This window comes from Rousettus aegyptiacus, unplaced genomic scaffold (assembly GCF_014176215.1).
Source record: "Rousettus aegyptiacus isolate mRouAeg1 unplaced genomic scaffold, mRouAeg1.p scaffold_m13_p_7, whole genome shotgun sequence".
NCBI classification, from domain to species: domain Eukaryota; kingdom Metazoa; phylum Chordata; class Mammalia; order Chiroptera; family Pteropodidae; genus Rousettus; species Rousettus aegyptiacus.
In genome coordinates, this window is record NW_023416310.1 from 71,874,196 (window position 1) to 71,894,723 (window position 20,528).

Consider the following 20,528-nt stretch of genomic DNA (forward strand, 5'->3'; position numbering starts at 1 on the left):
CCGCACTGTCCTCCTGGCGGAGACCCACCCCCCAGGGCTGGACGCGCCGGAACGGTGGGGAGCGGGCGTCCACCTTCCTGACCCCGGAGGTGCTCACCTGCCGAGCTCCTGAGTGACACCGATGCTTCGGGAATGAGCAGGGGAACTGCCTGGGGCGAGGGGCAGGCCCCCCCGCTAGGATTTCCCCATGCGTTGTTTTTTTAGTTGTTTTTTTTTTACCGGAAAGCCCCATAACTGGGCCGGAGACCAGGCTGAGGGCCTGCAGCCCTGTGGCCCCCACCATGACCCTTGCCAGGGGCAGGCCGGAGCTGCTGAGGGAAGTAGACGCTCTACGTCCGGGCCCTGCACCCCAACCTTCCCATCAGCTGTCTTCCTGTTCCATCAGGGCCTCGTGGGGTGGGGGTGAAAGGGAGGTGGGAGTCGGGGGCAATCGGATGCAGGGGGACAGGGGGGGCCGGCCCAGCGTGGCCTCGATCCCAGCAGCCCCCCGGCTCCCCGGGGCCTATCTGGGCCTGCTCAGCCCCCCACCCCGCTCCCAGGCCCTTATAAGGTGTCAAGGTTCTCCCCCCGCAGAACGGAAAGGGCTTTCCAGGCACATCCTCTGGGCCCCACTCTGCCCTTGTGACCCTCAGAATCTGGGGAACCTCCAACCCGCCCCACCATGCCGACTCACCCACTTGGGGCTCAGCTCCCCGCGTCGGCCCCAGGCCTGCCCCCCTATGGCTTCCCCCAGGCTGCAGCTGCTGCACGTCACACCTTTGCTCAGACCTTCCAGGGCGCCCCATGCCCTCGGGATAAACCCCTGAGCTCAGACCTGCAGGGACGGGCCTCTCCCACGGCCTCTCGTCTGCCCTGCGCCCCAGCTCTTGCTCCGGCTGGTCCCAGGACCTCCCCCCCTTCCCTGCTGGCTCCAGGGGACAGGTGACCCTCCTCAGACATTTCCCCACAGCGAGGCGGCAGGGAGGTGGAGCTGTGCCCATCTCACAGACGAGAGGAAGGAAGCGAGAGGGTGGGCGAGGGCCCGAACCCCGGTGGCTGCGCGCCCCCCCACTGCCCCCCTCGGAGACTGTCCCCTTGCCTGTGTGCTGACCTCCACTGCCTTGGCACCTTTGTCGAAAATCAAATGACCGGACGTGTCGCCGCGAGCTGGGTGCTCCACCCCGGCGCCCCATGCGTCTGTCCCACTCGCAAACTTCGCTGTCCACGTTGCAGGGGCCAGGGGCCTCTTCGTGAGTCACGGACCCGCCGCATCGGGGCGACAAGGCTGTTCTGGTTACCTGCTCCCCCCAGCCCCAGGCGCCCACCCTTCTGCTCTCTGTCTCCGTGAATCCGACTCCTCTACTGACCTCATGTAAGTGGGACGGTGCAGTGTTCGTCCTCTCGAGACTGGCTTATTATACATAACACGCATCCACGTCGTAGCGTGCGTCAGAACGTCATTCCTTTTCAAGGCTGAAAAATACTCTAGAATGTTGTGCGCATACGTCGCATTCTGTTTATGCATCCGTCCGCCGACAGGCAGTCGGATGCTCCCACCTTTGGCCACTGTGAATAACGCTGCTGTGAGCGTGGGTGTGCATGCACCCGTCTCAGTCCTTTAGGGGACAGACCCAGGCGTGGGGTGACCGGTCCTCACAGTTGTTCTAAAGAGCACGGTTTTAGACAAGGGCAGGTTTTGAAACTTGGCTGGGAAGCGAGGGCAGGTTGGCTGGACAGCTTTGGGAAAAGGCTTCTTTGATTTACAAAAACAGCCCTCCACGAAGAGCTGCTGGAAGCAAGGAGTCTGGAGCCCGTGAACTTGGACGAGAAGACAATCACATCCTGTCTGTCACCGACTGGCTCTCGCGTTTCCTTCCCCCTGTGAACAACGAACCCCAGTGGGGCCCGTGGCATCACCGACGGCTCCAGACCCTATTACATTTATCGCAGAAATGTTAGAATATCATTCTCATTCAAACCACCGTAGTTCTTAAATCTATTATTTAGTGTATTAATAAGAAGCGCCTATGTTAGCACATCACGATTAACACCATGGTAACGGCTTCGGCGTAACTGGTTTCCTTTGCAATCTTATGTGTTTTGTCTTCTGCCTTTAAAAACATGACACTGAGAAGGGATTTGTGAGTTGTCCAAAGCCTATTTAGATAATGTTGAGAAGATGTGATGTCTGGAGTCCAGGCAGCCACCTTGTGACTGTGCGGGGCTCAGCCTGACGGCACCGCTGACTCGGTAAGGTCACCAGAATGAGGAGTCAGGGAAGTCCCAGGGTCCTTCCCAGCTATTACCAGAATTAATCAGCCTGGAAGCTCCCTCCCCAGGGCTTATTAATTGATGGCCCCGACGTGTATCCAGCTGAGTCAGAGTTCTCTGTTTTTCACCCCAACAGAAACGTGACTACGAGAAGGTGTTTCCATGGGGGTCTAGGAGTGGCCCGGGCGAGCTGGGCGAGGACAGACCCAGCCCGTGGAGAGCTCTCGTGTGCATCAGAGCACGGTGCTCCTCCAGGTAGGTGCATGGGACCGGGACTTCTGGCAAAAATAAAAGCTGCTTTGCCTCCAGGCTGCCACAGCCCCTGAGCTAGGGAGCAGGGCTGGCCCGGGGGCTTGAGATGGCTGTCCCCCCACACAGCCTTTGTGCTGGCTGCATCCTGTGCATGCCCCAGGCCGAGGAGGGCAGGTGGGCTTTGTGGAGGCCCCCGTGGAGAGGGCGGGGCCTGCAGGAGGCAGCCCTCATGCAGGGGCTGGCCACCAGCCTGCACCCAGGGTCTGACCCCCGTTCCCACAGGCGAGGACCTCCGCCATGGAGCACCCTGCAGGCATCCTGGACACGACGTGGGCGGGCAGACAGGGGCTGACTATGCCAGCTCGGGACCCCCGAGCCAGGCAGGCACTGCGAGTTTCCCTTATCCCCATATGGCCTGCCCTGGTCAGCTGGCACCCCTGCCTCACCCCCGCCCCGGCAGGCTCTCTCGGGGAAGCAGGCAGAGTTGGTCTGGGGGCCACTCACCCACCTGGAGAACTCTCAGGGCTGGAATCCAGGGAGGACCGAGCCAGAAAGGCCTGGGCGGCAGGGAAGGGGAGGGAGAATTTGGCCTCCTGGCCTGGTCACCCCTTCCTGCCTCTCTGCACCCCTCTCTGTCTCTGTAGGCCCGATGTGGGTGCCACAGCCAGGCCTGGGGGACACACATGGCCCTGCCCAGCTGTGTGGCAGGATGGCAAAAGGGTGAAGTCACCAGCAGTTGCTGGGATCCCAACAGCTGTCGTCCCATCTGTAATTCGTGGCACGTCCCCCTCCTTCCAACTGCCCCAGCCTCCAGGGGCCGCCCAGCCTGTGGCAGGCGCCCCCAGAGCTTCCCAGACCTGTGCCTCCCAGGACAGGTCGGCTCTAGTCACATGGGGCTTTTTACGTTTAAACCAATTACACGGAAATAAAATGAAAAATTCAGTTTCTTAGTCACACGAACCACATTTTAAATATTCAGTAGCCACACGTGTGACTGGCAACTCCCGTATTGGACAGAGTACATTCTAGAATATTCCGTTATTGCAGAAATTTCTTTGGACAGCGCTGAACCAGATGCCTGCCCAAGCCCCTGGGACGCCTGGGCGAAAAGCGGCGTAGGTCCCCTCTGCGGGCGCTCGGAGAAGGAGCCAGAAACCTGGAACACGGCCGAGGGGCCAGGAGCATCCCAGAGGGGGATGTTGGAAGGGGTCTTTAGGACGAGCAGGGGGCCGGCAGCTGGAGGACGCAGGGAAGGGCGCAGCGGGCGGGGGGGGGGGGCAGCGTGCGCAAAGGCGTGAGGCTGGGGGGCAGCAGCCCCACCGGCTGGGCTGGGGTGTGAGCGAGTGGAAGGGGGGAGGAGGGACAGCGGGAGAGGGAGAGTAGAGCAGAGGCCAGACCACCCGGGGCCCTGAGGGTCTGGGCGTGGAGACCTGGGGAGCCGCAGGGCAGGTTCAGCTGAAAGGGGCAGGACCCAATTTGCTGTTTCGGGAGCCTCCATGGCTGCCCAGGCGGCTGGGTTGGTGGTGATGAGGGTGGAGGCCGAGTCTGCTGTGCCAACGAGAGATGCTTCTGGTTATTCTTCCCGCTGAGCATCAGAAGTCGATCGCGATAGCTCAGAACTTGTTGAATTAGGGACGACCAGGTCCCTGGTCTCCTGCAGCTAGCGCAGATGCCTCTGGACTTAAACGGGCATTTACGGCACAGAGGCTTCTGTGCGGCCCAGGGAGGACTGCGTGGCCCGGGGAGGACTGCGTGGTCGGGGAGGACCACGTGGCCACGCCGTCTGATAGATGAAGCTGAGGCCGGAGGCGGGCCTGTCCCGCTGAGGCTCCACGGGCCCTGGCGGAGCAGGGGGTGGGGGATGCTGAGGGTGGGCGTGGGCTGCCTGGAGCAGGAGTGGGTGGCGGCCAGGTGCGGGGAGGCTGTGGCCTGGCACCAGCCAGCGGCCTCGCCATGGCCAAGGAATCTGGCCCTGCTCCTGGCAAGGGCATCTTGGCAGGCGTGGGGCTCTGCCCAGGGTGCTAATGCCCTCTTAATTAGCCAGGCACTTGCCAAGCACTGGCCATTATGGCTTCACTTTGCAAAACACGCTCGGGCCTCAGAGCTGGACCGGCGTCTGCCATGTTGTGAGTTGGGTTGATGGCCAGGTGGGGCCTCTGAGCTGCCCGCCGAGGCCAATCCAGGCCTCCCCTGAGGACATCATCATCCGGGAGGATGACAGAAATAGAAACAATTTCTAGGGACACATTTTCAGTAGACGATACGGGGCAGGTGAGACGCCGTTCCTTTGCTGCAGCCGAGCCTGGCTCTGTCCTGCTGAACTCCCGTTTACCCAGCACAGGGTCCAGGAGGCCCTCCTGGAGCTCACGGTCAACTCCAGAGACGCCCCTGCCCAGCATGGGGGCTGTGCTGGGTCCCTGCAGGTTTGGAACCTGCCTTCGAGGGGCTGGTTTAGGGCCAGGGCTGGGGGTGGGTTACGAATCTCTTGGCAAATCTGATGACAGCCCTGAGCCTGGGCGCCTGAAACTGCACGTCCCTCCTTACGGCTGGGCCAAGCTTCTCTGTTCTGCTCAGGCCTCAGTTTCCCTATTTGTAACCTGAAGGCCCTGAGGCCAGAGATTGGCAGCGATGTTTGCGGAGACAGGGTGATGAGGGGACCGCCTCGGCCTGCGCTCCTTGGGTCTGCCCTGACAGTGCCGGGGTGCAGCCTGTGGCCCTGGATGGCGCAGCTCTCCTGGGCCCCGCGGTCAGCAGGGGAGCCAGGCCTGGCAGGGGTCTGGCCTTGGGATCGGCTCCTCCCACTGGAGAGGCGCGCGTGAGGGGCACAGGCTGTACCAGGCTGCGCGGAGGGGACCGGAGACGCAACAGAACCACAAAGACGCTATTCACAGGCTCTGAGCCACGAGGACGCTCGCTTCTGGCGGACTGAGCCATGGACGTCCGTGTCTGAAACGTGGACGGCACTTCTGGCTCCTGCAACCCTGAGCCACGCTTTCTCCTTTCAAGAGAAGGGAGACTGAGGCTCAGAGGGGGCGGGGACTCCCGCCCGTCCTTTTATAGATGGGGGTGGGGTCGGGGGGGAGGTGCCCAGGGCCACCCTAGGGGCACCAACCCCTGGTATCTGAACAACTGACCTTCAAGAAGAGCAGGCAAAGCCCTGGGCAGGTGCGCGGTGAGGCCTCCAGCAGCTCACGGGGGCCCCAGGGGCAGAGGGAGCTCGTGAGCCTGCAAAGCTGCTGGGGGGTGGGGCAAGGAAGGAGAGGAAGTGTGGGGACATCCCGCCCTCCCCCACCCCCGGGAAGACGGGGAGACTCAGGAAAGCACCTCCCGGTCCACTGTGAGCTCGCAGGCAACGGCTAAAGGCCTGGGTTCGAGACCAGGTCCTAGCGCCTCCCAGCTTCGTGATAGAGTTGGCTGATTTTCCCCCGCCCCAAGAGTGATTGTTTTTTATAGAGATAAAATTCACACGACGTAGAATTTCACAACTCTGTAGCACTTACTGCGTTCACGGTGCTGTGCAATCACGGCTATTGAGCGCCAAGACCCGTTCATCCCCCAGAAGAAACCCCCTCCCGTTAAGCGGTACTTCCCCGCCCTGCCCTCAACCTGCTTTCTGTTTGGCCCTGTGTCTTCGCCTCTCAGTCTCCTGTGAAGTGAGGATGACAAAGTCTCGTTGGAAAGTTAGAGCAGAGAAAGTCCTCGGCGCGAGGCCAGGAGTTATGATCTTTCATGCCTTCAGGCTGCCTCCTCCCCCAGACCGAGGGCAGAGTCCAGTGGGAGGGGTCCCGGGGGCAGGGAGGCCACTGGGACAGTGGGGACGGGGGAGATTTCTGCCCGGAGGAGCCGCAGGGAGCCCAGGTGACAGGGCCCCGCCGGTCCCAGATGGAAGCATCAGGCCCACGGAAGAGCTCGGAGGCACCCCGCCCACGTGCCAGCGACAACGGGGTGGCAGGAGCTGTGGTGACGAGGGGCCTCAACTGGAGGGGTCGCCGAGGCATGAGAAGCAAGATGCAGAGCAAAAAAATCGAAGCCAAAACCAAATAAATAAAATCCTCAGAGACAAAGCTATACCTTTCTGTGTCTAGATACCTATTGACATCGCCTGTCCAGCGTCTCTCGATCAAAACTCGCGCTCTGCCGGGCACCGTGCCATTTCCCTCTTGCCTTCCCCGAGTCTCTGTTACGCTGGGCACCTTCGCGTCCCGCAAGGTCACAGGGCGCTGTTTGCGGGCCCTGCCTTGGGTCCCTCTGGGGAAGGACGGGAACACGGACGTGATGTCCCCAGGTCCCACGGGAGCCCAGGCGGCACCTGAGCTTCTGGGGAACGAGGGCACAGCACGGGGAGAACGGAGGAGCCGGGCTGGGGCCAGGTCCGAGCCACTCCCAGGCCGGCCACCGGGCGCCTGACTGCCTGCTCCAGGCGGGGAAACAAGGCCACCCGAGGGGAGGGCTGCTCAGCCGGCCCCGAGCCCAGACTCCTGGGTGAGGATTCTGAGCCTCAGAGACTGAGAGACTCCTTCTCGCCTGAGCAGCCTTGGAGAATTCTCCACACGCACCACTGACAAGCGGGGGCTGTCCAAAATGAAATCCCGAGGTGTGCCCCGGGCACAAAAGTCAAGGAGTGGGCACTGGAGTCAGGTGGCCTTGACCCGAGTGCCAGCTCTGACACACACTTGCCACGGACAGAGGACAGAGTGAGCTCCCCATCGCCAGAGGCATTCAAGTCAAGACTGGACGACTCTGATTTTTTCACATGGTACCTGACCACGGCCAAGGAAAGAGAAGCACAAAACGGGGTCGGTTTGTGGCTGAGGGGTTCACCGTGCAGAGTGGGTTCTGGCCAAAGCGCGGCAGCGACGGCGGCAGCTCAAATGTCCGTCCATGTGGCACATTCGTGCCATAGAATATTATGCAGCTGTGAAAAAAGGGGAGCCACTTACGCACTGGGACAGAATCCATATGAAGATACATCGGGTAATAAAAGCGGGGTTGAAAATACCGTTTAAAAACAAAGAGAAGACTACGAACACAGACCCATGCCTGCATGTCTTTATGTAGAGAAAGGGAACCTCGAGAAACAAATCCAACAGTGGTCACCCAGCGGGGAACTGGAATGGGGGGAGGGGAGGCGGAGGCCTTCTTACGTTCTTGGGTAGTTGAACTGCATGAATGTGTTGTCCGCCCAGAAAAAAATTTGAAATAACAATAATTTAGTTCCACATCTGTTGAAACTGGCTTCGACTCTTCACATACCGACGAGGCTGACCTCCTCCCCCTCACCCGTCTCGTGGACTCCCCTAACACTTCCGACTCTATTTCGTTCACTTAATCTGGATTGGCCTTGTCCTGTGGGGAAATCCAAGGTCCCTTATCTGTGTCCCCTCCCAATAATTCCCGTCGATTTTCGTTTATTCAGTGAAAAGGCGCAAGGCTCTGTGCTCCTGGCTGTCACACCCGAAACGCTGCAAAGACTCGGCCATTGCTCTGACTACGGGGCACGGGGCCTGGGGACTCCTGGGGACACAGAGCTGGAGGGAGTCTGGCCCATCTGTGTCCCAGGATCCTCCTGTCGACATGAGTGAAGAAGGAAACAGCTGGCACTTACCAGGCTCTGCCCGCATGCCAGGCAGTCAGAGGCGCCTGATGTGTCTGTCACCAGCTTGCCCTGGCTTGCGCGAGACCTTCCCAGTTTGAAACCAGAGTCCCACATCCCAGGATGACATCCCAGGATGCCCCCTCATTCGGCCTATGGTGTTGGCTCCTCCAAAGTCTCAGGCACTCTCCCCAGGGGATCCAAGCTCTGTGTCCCTTCCAGGGATGGGAAGTCCAAGGCCACAGATTTGCATTGAACCCAGGCTGCTGCTCTACCCATAGGATTTGCCAGTCTCTCCACCCCTCGAAAGCATCCCTTGGGAAGGCCTGGGGTTGCTCCCACCCCTGGCCTGACTGACGGGCAGGAGGCGCCAACCTGAGCCCCCTTCCTGGCCTCCAGGCTGCAAAGTTGCAGGAGGGGGGACAGGGAGCTGCAGACCCAGGACAGGGGTGCCACCCTGCCCCCATCCAGTGGGCAGCTCTCGGCACTCCCTAGCCGTGCCACCAGCCCCCCACCTGGCACCCCGCAGCCTTCTCTAAGCGCCTGCTGCTCTTCATCCCCCCTCTCCTCCAAGCCTAGGCAGTTGGCTGGAGGAAGGTCTTTCTGGGGACTGGCATGGGTCCTGAGGGTGGCTGGGGACAGTGTCTGAACTCCATGCCCCCAGGGACTCCCAGGGAAAACTGGGGCTCAGAGAAATTAAGTGACTTGGCTAAGTCAGCCAGCCAGCGAGTGAGACCCTGGGTTACAAGTCTGTTAAATGACATCAACTTGGGGAAGCTCCCTGCTCTCCAGGGGGCGTGCTCTGTGGGAGGGGATGCTATGGGTGTGCCCACCAGGGGCTCTCGGCCCTGCCAGTAAATCTGTTTGCCATACAAAGGTGAGAAAGTGACATCTTCCCCTGCAAGATAAAAATCCCTGGAGAGGGTTGCTTGGGGGGAAGGGGGGAGGCACAGGCCACAAACCTACCCGCTGGGGAGCCAACGCAGTGCCCTCTGCTTTGGCCTGGAGACTTCGTGGGCAGCCTGTGGTCAAGCTGGCATTCCAGGGGCCTGCCTGGCATGTGGGGAATGTCCCAGCAAAAGTCTCGACCTTTGGAGACGCTCAGAAAAGGGAAGTGTTCCTCGACAGGGGTGGGGTGGGTGTCAGTAGAGAAGGATCCCTTTGAGGGAGGAGGATGGAGAGTTGGGGTTCCGAAGGATGAGGGTGTCACCCCTCCTGTGTGGCGGCAGCTCAGTGTCCCATGAAGTCAGGGCCTGGGGTACGAACGGGACGCACACTGGCCCTGGAGCCGGGGCCTGGGTCCCACCTTCAGGGCTCTCTGACCTCTCTGACCCGCCCAGTAAAAGGACACACGACTCACCCCACTGCCCCATTGATCAGAACTCTGTGGCTCCTGTGTCCCCACAAGAGGAATGTCGGTCACTTGTGGGGGCCACTACCACAGAGACCTATTTTGGCCAGCCAGGCCTGGTGCCTGGGCCACTGGGAGCGGGCTGCAGGGCCCGAAGGGCAGTGTCCTGGGAGGCAAGGCTCATGGGACAGCCCCCTCTGGAGGGCCCGACCGCAAGGCCTGGGTTGCGTGAGCGGGGGTCTGCAGAGCCCTCCCCAGCTCCTGGCCTACCAGCGGCCCCAGCCCCCATCAGCCCACAGGCCCTCGCAGGGGCCCCTCTCGGACCGTTCGAGCCTCTGCTCTAAGGCCTCCTCCTCCAAGCAGCCGCCAGATCGCCTCCGCCCGGCGTTGATGTCTGTCACAACCCCAGCCTGGCTCGTCCTTCACCCCCGCGAGGGTTGGGGTGAGGGGTCCCGTGCACCGGGTGAGTCGTTTGGTTGCGGCGCTGCGGGGCTGGGGCCCTGGCATCGAGGGGTGGGGGGAAGGGGCGGCGGCCGGGGTCGAGGAGCTTCGGAGGCGCAGTGCAGCAGGAGCCGCCGCCCGCGCCCCTCGGGGCCCCAGCGCCACCGCGCGCGCTCCCTCGGCCCCCGCGCCCCCTCCCAGGCCGAGCACCGGGAGGGGCGGGGCCTCGCGGCGCTGACGTCACCCCGCCTATAAAGGGGCTGGGGCGCCCCAGCCGGCTTTGTGGAGCGCTGCGGAGAGTGCGCGCCGGGCCGCGGAACAAAGGAGCGGGGCGCTGCCGCCGGGACCGCCGCCGACCGCCCGGGCCGCGCCGCGGCCCCCGCCCGCCGCCACCATGACCGCCAACGGCACGACCGAGGGCGTGCAGATCCAGTTCGGCCTCATCAACTGCGGCAACAAGTACCTGACCGCCGAGGCGTTCGGCTTCAAGGTGAACGCGTCGGCCAGCAGCCTGAAGAAGAAGCAGATCTGGACGCTGGAGCAGCCGCCCGACGAGGCGGGCAGCGCGGCCGTGTGCCTGCGCAGCCACCTGGGCCGCTACCTGGCGGCGGACAAAGACGGCAACGTGACCTGCGAGCGCGAGGCGCCCGGCGCCGACTGCCGCTTCCTGATCGTGGCGCACGACGACGGCCGCTGGTCGCTGCAGTCCGAGGCGCACCGGCGCTACTTCGGCGGCACGGAGGACCGCCTGTCGTGCTTCGCGCAGACCGTGTCGCCCGCCGAGAAGTGGAGCGTGCACATCGCCATGCACCCGCAGGTCAACATCTACAGCCTGACGCGCAAGCGCTACGCGCACCTGAGCGCGCGGCCGGCCGACGAGATCGCCGTGGACCGCGACGTGCCCTGGGGCGTCGACTCGCTCATCACGCTGGCCTTCCAGGACCAGCGCTACAGCGTGCAGACCGCCGACCACCGCTTCCTGCGCCACGACGGGCGCCTGGTGGCGCACCCTGAGCCGGCCACCGGCTACACGCTCGAATTCCGCTCCGGCAAGGTGGCCTTCCGCGACTGCGAGGGCCGCTACCTGGCGCCGTCGGGGCCGAGCGGTACGCTCAAGGCGGGCAAGGCCACCAAGGTGGGCAAGGACGAGCTCTTCGCCCTGGAGCAGAGCTGCGCCCAAGTCGTGCTGCAGGCGGCCAACGAGAGGAACGTGTCCACGCGCCAGGGTGAGTGGGGACACCGCCCCCGCCCCTCCCGGTCCGTGCACAAAGCACACCCCACCCCCGGCCCTCCAGCCTCCCGCCCCTTCTCGCCCGCGGCGCTGCTGCAATCCCGAGCCGCGCCGGGTGCGCCCCCGCTCGTCGCGCAGGCCACCTCGTCCCGCGGTGGGACGTGCGCTCGGGCGGGAGGAGGGGCGACGGTGGGGCTTTGCCCGGCTTTAGGGGCTGCTGCACAACCCCCACCCCGCGTTCGGGTTGGCGCTCCCCAAGCCTCGCGTAGGCGCGAACCTTTGCGCCACCCTCCAGTCTCCCTGCCCAATCTGGGCTCTCCCCGTGCGCGCTGATCCTCGGGTCCCGGGAGCCAGCCCTGGGTGAGGAGACGCCCCTCGCCCGGTTCCTCGCGCCCCTCCCCCCTTCAGCGGGCCTTCAGCTCGAGGGCGGCGGCGAGGGTCGTAACCCGCACAGGGCGACCCCCAACCCCCACGGGCAGCCCCGCGGGCGGGAGGGGAGCCTTTGATCTCAGCGGGGTGCGCTTCCACCTCCCCGCCCTCTGGGCCTTTCTCCGCCCCTCTCGCTGCGGGGAGGGGTGGTCTCTGCTGGGATGGGGGCTCCCGGGTGTCTGCCCTTCCCCCCAGCCCCTCCTCCCGCGCCTGCCCTCGTTGGAGGCCGCGGCCTTTGTGAGCAGGGGGGCGGGCTCCTCCATAGGGCCCTCCCTCACCCCCTTTGTCCTGCGAGTCAATGCAGATGGGAAATCCAGATGCGGCGGGCGGGGGAGGGGCATCGGCTCTCTGTGGGTCCCCCCTGCTGAAGATCGCCCCACACCACCCTTGGGCCCGGTGCCCTGGCCCTCAGCCTCCCCAGTAGGCAGCCTCCCTCCTCGCGCCGCGGCCCTGGGACGGCGTGGCGCGGATGGCGGCCCGCCAGGCACCCCGCCCTGTGCTGGCCGCGCGTCCCCAGGCCGGTGCACGATGCTCTGTGGACGTCCGAGGGCGGCCTCAGCGCAAGTCTGGAGTCCACAGCCTAGATCCTCCCGGAAGCCCCTTGCCCTCGAGTGAGCCCACCCCCAAGGTTCCCGCCTGGAACGATTGGCCTGGCCGTTTCCTAGGCCCCCGCGCCGGAAGTGAGCGCCCCTCGCTCCCTCCTCAGATTCCCCCCCAGGCTGCCACTCTTTCTTCTGGCACCCCCCAAAGGCGAAAAAGGCAGTTGGTTCCTGGCAGCCAGAGGCCCCACCCCAGGGACCCTGTGGGGGTCTCGTTCCTCTGGATGGAAAGTCGGACCCCAGCCTCTGGAGATAGCTGGATGGGAGCCCAGTCAGTGGGGGTGGGGGGACGCCCTCCTCCCGAAGGCCACCCTCTGGGCTGGGCTCCTGGTAGGCAGCCGCAGACCCATGGACGTGGCAGTGGAGGCCCTGGTCCCTCAAACACAGTTTTGTGCCTGAGTTTGCTGATTGACGTGGGTGACCCAGCTTCCATCCTACAGATGGGTGGGTTTATGGTCCAGAGAGGTGGAGCCATGTGCCCAAGGTCACACAGCTAAGCAGCAGCAGACAGAACTGGGTTTGCTTGGCTCCGGAGTGAGCTCTTACCTGGACCCTCTGATGCCTCCCAGCCTCAGGGGCACAGTGGGCCCCCCTTTCTGGCTCACACAGTACTGGGTGGGGCAGGATTCCCCACCTGTTGGGCAGACACTGAGCTCCTGCCGAGTGAGACATGCAGGGGCCTGAGTGGTGAATGAGTGGGCTTGTCCCCGGCTCTACCCTGGAGGGGTTGATGTCACCAGGTCGGGATCTGCTCCCCAGAGGTGTCCAGCGAGGGCCTGGGTTCCGGAGTGGATGGTGCGTCCCTTCCTGAGGCAGATGCTTGAGCTCAGCTGAAGGAGGAGGAGGAGGCAGCGGGAGCAGGGATCAGGTGTGGAGCCGGGGGCTGCCGGCACAGCTGTGCAAAGGCCCCGGAGCAGGGAGGAGCAGAGCGCCCAGAGTGGGGTGCAGGGTGTTTTTGGCAGCCGCTGGTGAGCCTGGGCAGGCGCCAGCCCCTTTCCAGTAAAGCTCACTGGAGCGTCTGGTGTGATTCAGGCTGATGGGGCAGGAGCAGCCAGAAATGGGCCAGGAGAGGTGTTGGCTCATCTGTGAGTTCAAGGGGACACAGAACCTGGGGGGGGGACTTGGGGAGCTGGCTTCAGATCTTTGGGTTCTCATTTCCTTCTCACGTTAGCTCACCCTGGGTCTTCCTGGTGGGGTGGAGGATGGCAGAAGGACCCCGAGCCGGCACAGGGCGGGGGGGTGTCTGCAGAGGCCATTTTGGACGGGCCTGCGTGGCAAGGAGGCACTTTCTACACATGCTGGGCACCGCCAGCCAGGAAGGAGGAGGATCCCGCTTAGCCGCGGGGCACATGATTCATCGGGCCACTCTGGGGGGGGGGCAGGGTGCTCCCTGCTGAAGCAGCAGCCTGCTTGCCTGCCTCGGTTTCCCCATCTGTAAAGGGCTAGCCCCAGGCTGTCCTGGGCACATTCCTTCAGGCGAGCTTTGTTTCTGGGAGGAGGCCATCGTGGCCACTCTTAGAGGCAGGGTTGACTGCCAGTGGTGTAGCTGTGACCACTTCACAGGTGAGGACATGGCTTAGGCAGGGGTGGCAGATGGCAGAGACACTGGGTGAGTAGCACTTCGTACTCCTTGGGACCCTCACCTGCCGTGGGCTCCAGCCAGACCCTGCTCCGTGCCTTACATTTTCCAGCTCGTCTCAGAGCCTCCTTACATCTGGCCAGCTGCACTCTGGGGACTCCACGCTCAGGAAGTGTCCTGTCCCGGCTACTTGAAGGGGAGATGGGCTGGCTGAAGAAGGGCTGGCCAAGTTGGGCTTTGCAGGATGTGTAAGAGTTCTCCTGATGTGGCGGGGCATTTCAGGCCCAGGGAGTGGCTTGTGCAAGGATGATGGAGGGATTTGTGGTCAGGTAGCAGCAAGAGCTGCTAGAAAGGGGGGAGGGGAGGCCACGGGTGCTTCCAGGCCCCTCCCCTAAGCCGAATGGGGGTGGCAGGGAGGGCCTGGGGCGTTTGGGAACTGCTCAGGCTGCAGGCTGCAGAGGATGGGGACCAGGGGGTGTGGTCGGCGGGGAGGGGTTCTTCTCTGGACCACTGTAGAGCATGTCTCTGGGATGGGGCCAGGGAAAGCCATGACGGGGGTAGGCGGGGCTGTCACGTGTCTCTCTGGGGTTCCGGAGCGCGGGGGGTGATGTGCCCACAGGCTCTGCTGAGCCCCCGCGTCTCCTGTGACTCAGGTTTTCTGTGCTGCTGTTGGTGAAAAGAAAAATCCCAAAGACAACCCTGTTTCCGTAGCAACCCAGCTCTAATTAGAGACTCCAAGGCCAAAAGGGGCCTTTCCAGTTTGGGCAGGGCCTTGGAGCCAGGGGGTGGCCATGTTGGGTGGTAAGGGGGGGCTGCTCCTCTTAACCCACCCCTTCCTGTTGGGGGGACGATCTGGCATCTCTCAGCACCAGGCCTTTAAATCTTTTCAACCTCCTGGCAGAATGGAGAGATTGGCCCTTTTGACAGAGAGAGAGGAAACTGAGGCTGAGCGAGGCGATGTACTGACCCAGGGGTGCATGGCCCCTGATCTGGGTACCTCCCTGGCTGGCCTAGGCTTTGCCATCAAACCAGTTCCAGGAGTGGACACGGCCTGAGGACCTGAGCAGATGGTGGTGGCCAGATGGCCCTGGGCAGTGGCGTCCAGTGCAGAGCCTCCCTTTGCTCCTCTGTGGGAGGAGGATGTCAGAGGTCCGTGGTTCAAGCCGGTGCATGTCCGCAGGTGGCACGGGGGGCCTCCCTGGCTAAGCGCTCAGTAACCAGAGGTGTCCCCGAAGGCCTGTTTGCTTGCAAGGCTGTTGGGCGGGCGGGTAGGGCCTTGCTTACTTGCAGGGCCGTGTCAAGATGAGCCCTCGGAAGCCCAGGAGGAGGCTGTGCGAGAGATTCGACTTCTATTCCAGGTCCCTTCCCTGCCTTCTTTGCCCCTCTTCCTGGGGGCTTTTCCTCTTGTCCCTCCCCTACTTTCCCGTCAGCCAGCCCGCCAGCCCACCAAGCACGGGGCGGACTGTGCCCTGTGGCAGGCTGGCTGGGCCCACAGGGTGGGTTTCGGCTGAGCTGAGCAGGTGTGTGGCAGCCCTGTAGCAGTGGGGGTGGGGCAGGCTGGCTTATTTGCTGGGTGAGATCTGAGCACGGAGTGGACCCCAGGGCGTGGCCTCGGGACAGTTCTATTCTTGGTGTCAGGCCCCAGGAGGCCCCGCCCCTGCCGACTGTGGTCTCTGCTTCTCTAGGCTGGACCGCAGATCCAGCTCACTGCCCGGGTCTGGGGTAGTCAGCAGATCCGTGGCATCGAGGCCGAGGGGGCCCAGTGGGCCTGGAGGACCGAGCCTCAGGGGTTCTGGTTCAGGGCCCTGGGTCACCCACAGGGGCCACGTCCACCAGTCCACAGGAGGCAGAGTTGGGGGACAGGGCCTGACAGGAGCCTGGGTCGGCCTGCCTCTCCTCCTGGAGCCACCAGGACCCCTTATTTTTTCTCTCGGTGACCTTGGCAAGGACACGCCACCTCTCTGTCAATCTCTCCCTTTGTGAAAGTGGGGTTGAAATCTCCACCCTTTGGCGCTGGCGTGGGAGCTGGCGCCTTCCAGGCCCGCGTGCGTGGTGGTTGAGAACCAAGGCTGGGTCCCGGGGAGGCCGCACTCAGAACTGGGCTCTGCCGCCCGCCAGCCTCCAGGTCCCCGTCTGAAGGGACGTCTGCCACTCACCGCCCTGGCCCTGACTCCGCACGCTCACGAGCCCCGAGCCGCGGCAGCCGCCGTGGTTGCTGGAACCCCGCGCGCCTGGGGAGTGTGGACTCGTTCTGCTGGAACAAAGAGGCCAGTTAGAGGTTGTCGCTGGAGGAGTCACCCATGGGTGTGCAAAACGATGCAGGTCACACACAAATCGAGAAAATCGAGAGCTACAGCGTGCCCGGGTGCCTGCAGGGGAAACCCGCCATCCACCGTGATGTCCTGGGGCGTGGCGGGCATGGGCCACGTGTGGCTTCGTGTTTACGCCTCTACGAGTTTTCTAAGTTTCTTGAAAGAATGTGTACCCTTGGGCGTTGCTGTAACTCTCACACGTGTACCGAAGCAGGAAGGGTATAACGGACCCCATCGACCACCCTCGCCCCCCCGCGGGGAGCGATGTTCTGCCATATTCTCCATCTGTCCCTGTATTCACTGTTTTTGGTTGTATTTAAAACAAATCCTTTGACATCAGGGCATTTCATCTCAAAATGTTTCTGTCTGTGTCTCTGAAAAATGAGGCTGTTTTCTTACATAACCACAACACGATTAACAATAATTAATCCTTACTCTCAAATCCCGGGCCCCATTACGATGCTCCAGGCTGGCCCTGTCTGCAGGTGGCTTGCAGGAAGCTGCCGCTCAGTAATCGGAGAAGGCGATGTGAAAACGAGGCAGCCGGCCTTGCCCCTGGGCTGGTCCCGGAGCGGGTCCCGGAGCGGGTCCCGGAGTGGGTCCCGGAGCGGGTCCCGGAGCGGGTCCTGGAGCAGGTCCCCGGCTCTGCCCTCTGAAGACTCAGCAGTCCCCGTGTGCTGATGTGTGAGGGCCGGGCTGTGGGTACCAGCTGGACGCTCTCCCCACAGGTATGGACCTGTCGGCCAACCAGGACGAAGAGACCGACCAGGAGACTTTCCAACTGGAGATTGACCGAGACACCAAAAAGTGCGCATTCCGCACCCACACGGGCAAGTACTGGACGCTGACGGCCACCGGGGGTGTGCAGTCTACCGCCTCCACCAAGTGAGTGCCCTGCCCGCTCGCCGGCCACTGCTCTCGAGGGCCGGGCCAGCCCTACCTGTGGGCCTGGGGTCTGAGGCGGCCGGAACCTGACTCTGTCCCACCACCCCCAGGAATGCCAGCTGCTACTTTGACATTGAGTGGCGTGATCGTCGGATCACACTGCGTGCGTCCAACGGCAAGTTTGTGACAGCCAAGAAGAACGGGCAGCTGGCTGCTTCGGTGGAGACAGCAGGTAAGCCACCTGTGGGTGCCCCCCAAGGCCTGGTTCCCCCGGAGGCCTAACCATGCGGTTTGTGGTCAATCACCAAGGCCCGCCCTATGCTGGGCGTTCCCCACACTGGCCCCACCCACCCTCGCCCCAGGGCTGGCACGCCATGTGACCCCAGGCTCCCGCTCTCCCACTGTGACCCACACCCTGGGTGCCCCAGCCGTAGCCCCAGGAGGCTCACAGCCCCACCCCTTCCCGGGACAGGGGACACGGAGCTCTTCCTCATGAAGCTCATCAACCGGCCCATCATCGTGTTCCGCGGTGAGCATGGCTTCATCGGCTGCCGCAAGGTCACGGGCACCCTGGATGCCAACCGCTCGAGCTATGACGTCTTCCAGCTCGAGTTCAACGATGGTGCCTACAACATCAAAGGCAGGTTCCTTGGGCGGTGTGGGGGGCCCCGGCCCGGGGCGGGGGGCAGTACTCCCTGCCCTGCATGGCCCTACTTCTGTGACTCGGCTTGGGCCATCCCAAGCCCCATGGAGACAGACATCCTACGGCCACCAGGGGCTCTGGGCTGGAAGCAGCCCCTCCCTATCTTGTCTGTCCAAGAGGGAGACTTTCCGGCTCACCCCAGACGGAGTTGGGGGATGGCGAGGGAACCGGGATCTGGAAGGGTGGGGAGCAGGGGAGGATGCACCCCTGAGTTAGGGCGGGGGCTGGGGAATGGACCCCCAGCCGGCATGGGAGGTGGGAGGCCTGGTGGGGGGCATGGTGGGTCTCACCCCATTCTGGGAGCTGTGGTGCACAGCGGGGCGCAGGGCTTGACGGCATCTTGCTTCCCCAGACGCCACAGGCAAGTACTGGACAGTGGGCGGCGACTCCTTGGTCAGTAGCAGCAGTGACACCCCCGTCGACTTCTTCTTCGAGTTCTGTGACTACAACAAGGTGGCCATCAAGGTGGGCGGACGCTACCTGAAGGGAGACCACGCGGGGGTCCTGAAGGCCAGCGCCGAGGCCATCGACCCTGCCACGCTGTGGGAGTACTAGGCCCTGCCGCCCGCGTCCCCCGTGGTCCCCGCCCCGCCCCGCCCCCTCCTGCTAACGCCTCTTCAGGTGGGCGCTGCCGAGGATGGTGAGCCCCTTGCCTTGCAAACTGGAAACCCAGAGAAAACGGTGCCCCCACCTGTTGCCCTGTGCGGCCTCTCCCTGGGCGGGTCCGCGGCTGCGGCCTGGTCTGTGGAGGGACTTGGGAGCCCTCTGCCCTCTCTTCTCTGCGGCGGGCGAGGCTGGCACCTCTTTCTTCTGACCTCAGACAACTCTGAGCCTTATTTCCCCAAAGTGGCCGAGGAGCAGTGGGGACTGGGAGGCCTCCCCGAGCCCCTGGGTGCGGGTGGTGGGGCTGGAACTGGAACCTGCTGCCCGCTGCCGAGACCCACCCCCCGACTCTCCAGGAGCCAGGCGCTGCCCCCAAGCCCTTTGGTGGCTGCCTCGGCGCACCTTCTGCCAGAAGAGCTGAGCAGAGGGGCCGGCACCAGAGCGCCCGCCACCGGTCCGCTCTGCGTGGGGCAGGCCTGCCCGCTGCGCGCCCTGCTGGGGTTCGGGGGCCCTGCTCCTGTCTGTTCTCTCACCCTGGTCTGACTGGAAGCAGAAATGACCAAATCAGTATTTTTTTTTTTTTTTAATTAAATGTTTTTGCTGGAGGCAGCCCAGGCAAAAACTGGATGTAGCTATGAGTGGTTGTCAAGGGGCCTTGGTGGGAGGGGGTCTTGGGATGGCATCTCTGGGCCCCGGTGCCCTCTCTGCCAGCTAGTGGTGGAGCAGAACCCAGCACCTGCTCCCACCTGCCCGCCCAGGCCCCAGCCTGTGCCCTACCTGGTGGTGCTGGGCCCTCATCCTCGGCCAGAGCCTCCAACTGGCGTGATCGGTGCTCCTTGTCTGACTGGGCTCTGGGTCTCCCTGTGGGATGAAGCCAGGCGTCCCCCTCGGCTGGGAGCCTGGGAGAAGCCCCCGGGCCCCTGGCCCTCGGCACAGCCCCTGCCAGCCCCACCCCTCCCGACCACGGTTTGTCTCCTCCGTGCATCTCACTCTGGGTGTCTTGGTCTTTTATTTTTTTGTAAGTGTCATTTGTATAACTAAATGCCCATGATAGTAGCTTCAGACTGGAAAAAGCAAAATAAAATAATGCAAGTCCAGCACCTGGGCTGGCCCGTGTGTTCCTTGGGGATGGTGGCAGGGAAGGGCAGGGAGGGGTGGTCTGAGCAACCAGGACACCTCCAGGAACAGAAGGCCCGGCAAGGATGTGGCCTCTGCTTCAGCCCTGAGGTCTGCCCCAGGCACTGGGGTCCTGAGCACGTACATATTGGGAGCGCTGTTGGGGAGATGGCTGACTTCCGGTTCCTCGAAATTCTGCCTCAATATAAAAGGCCTGAGCAGGAGGCATATCTGGGGGAGCAGCACCTGCACGTTCAAGAAGCAGAGACGTTCAAGAAGCAGAGACGAAGCCGGAAACCATCAGAGGAGACCTGCGGAGGCAGGTGCCTTGAGCAGAACTGGGAGGAACTGGGCCTCTGGGCTCCCCTCTCCCCAGAGTGCCGGGAGCTCGCGCACATCCACCCACACCCCTCCAAACAGCAGGCTCAGGTCCTCCACCCCCAGCTGGGGTTTGTGGGGAGGGGGGCGGTAGAGGCCGCCCAGGCCCTGGGGAGAAGTTGGCTGCAAGGCTAAGTGCAGAACTTGGGTGGGCGCCTCCATCAGAGCAGGACCTCTGGGAGGGAAGGAGGCATTTTCCCACCTGTAGACAAGCTGAGGAAGTTGCCAGCTGCGAGGGGGGACGTGGGCCCTGACCCCCAGGTGGCTAGCGGCGGGGACTCCAGGGGGGCAGGCTCTGAGTTGGCCCTGATGCAGTTTCTTAGTCCCCGGGGGAACCTTGGGGGAGCTGGGTTTCCCATCTTACAGAGGAGAAGACCGAGGTGAGAGCAAGACACAGCCTTGCAGGCGGAACAGGGTTCCCCGTGGATGTCCAATAAAGCGGTCATCCAGGCCCGGCTGGGGCGCGGTGGGGGGGGGCAGCCGCGCGGGATAAGCGGGAGAAGCGGGGTTCCCACCCCGCTGCCGGAGCGGTCAGCGGAAGCGGTGATTGGCTGCTGATGACGACACTGAGATGCCTGTGCTGTGATTGGTGGGAGTCTCGAGAATGACACGGGCAGGTGGGGACTACGAAGGGACCCCAGTGGGGCCCTGGAGACCAACCCGCGCAACCTGTTAAAACCAGGCCGGAATCCAGAAAAGGCTCCGTGACGCGGGAGGGACAGCTGAATGCTCCGGAGTCCGGCTGCTCCAGACCAGGGGGGCGGGGGGTCCGCAGTGGCGCAGTAGCGGAGCCCAGCCCCGTCCGC

The 20,528-nt window shown here is 63.3% G+C and overlaps 1 protein-coding gene and 1 long non-coding RNA gene across 2 annotated transcripts; one reads left to right on the forward strand and one right to left on the reverse strand.

The window, feature by feature from the left end:
* Positions 1-3,445: 3,445 nt before the first annotated feature.
* LOC118605299 lies at positions 3,446-10,083 on the reverse strand. The gene is made up of 2 exons (XR_004952056.1): positions 7,537-10,083; positions 3,446-7,417 (listed from the first exon to the last, which is right to left on the reverse strand). It is a non-coding gene; the product is annotated as an uncharacterized LOC118605299 (long non-coding RNA).
* An 86-nt stretch (positions 10,084-10,169) lies between these two features.
* FSCN1 (fascin actin-bundling protein 1) lies at positions 10,170-19,328 on the forward strand. Its single transcript, XM_016155219.2, has 5 exons — positions 10,170-11,113; positions 16,766-16,922; positions 17,033-17,154; positions 17,395-17,562; positions 17,978-19,328. Exons 1-5 carry the CDS (start codon positions 10,282-10,284, stop codon positions 18,178-18,180), a joined length of 1,482 nt encoding a protein of 493 aa, XP_016010705.2. The 5' UTR covers positions 10,170-10,281; the 3' UTR covers positions 18,181-19,328.
* The last annotated feature ends 1,200 nt before the right edge of the window (positions 19,329-20,528 follow it).

What these genes read in the sequence shown, in the direction of transcription:
- FSCN1 (XM_016155219.2), top strand. Translation starts at nt 10,282, where the DNA reads ATGACCGCCAACGGCACGACCGAGGGCGTGCAGATCCAGTTCGGCCTC. An exon ending in GAACGTGTCCACGCGCCAGG is followed by an intron (nt 11,114 to 16,765) that starts GTGAGTGGGGAC and finishes CTCTCCCCACAG; the next exon opens with GTATGGACCTGTCGGCCAAC. An exon ending in TGCTTCGGTGGAGACAGCAG is followed by an intron (nt 17,155 to 17,394) that starts GTAAGCCACCTG and finishes TTCCCGGGACAG; the next exon opens with GGGACACGGAGCTCTTCCTC.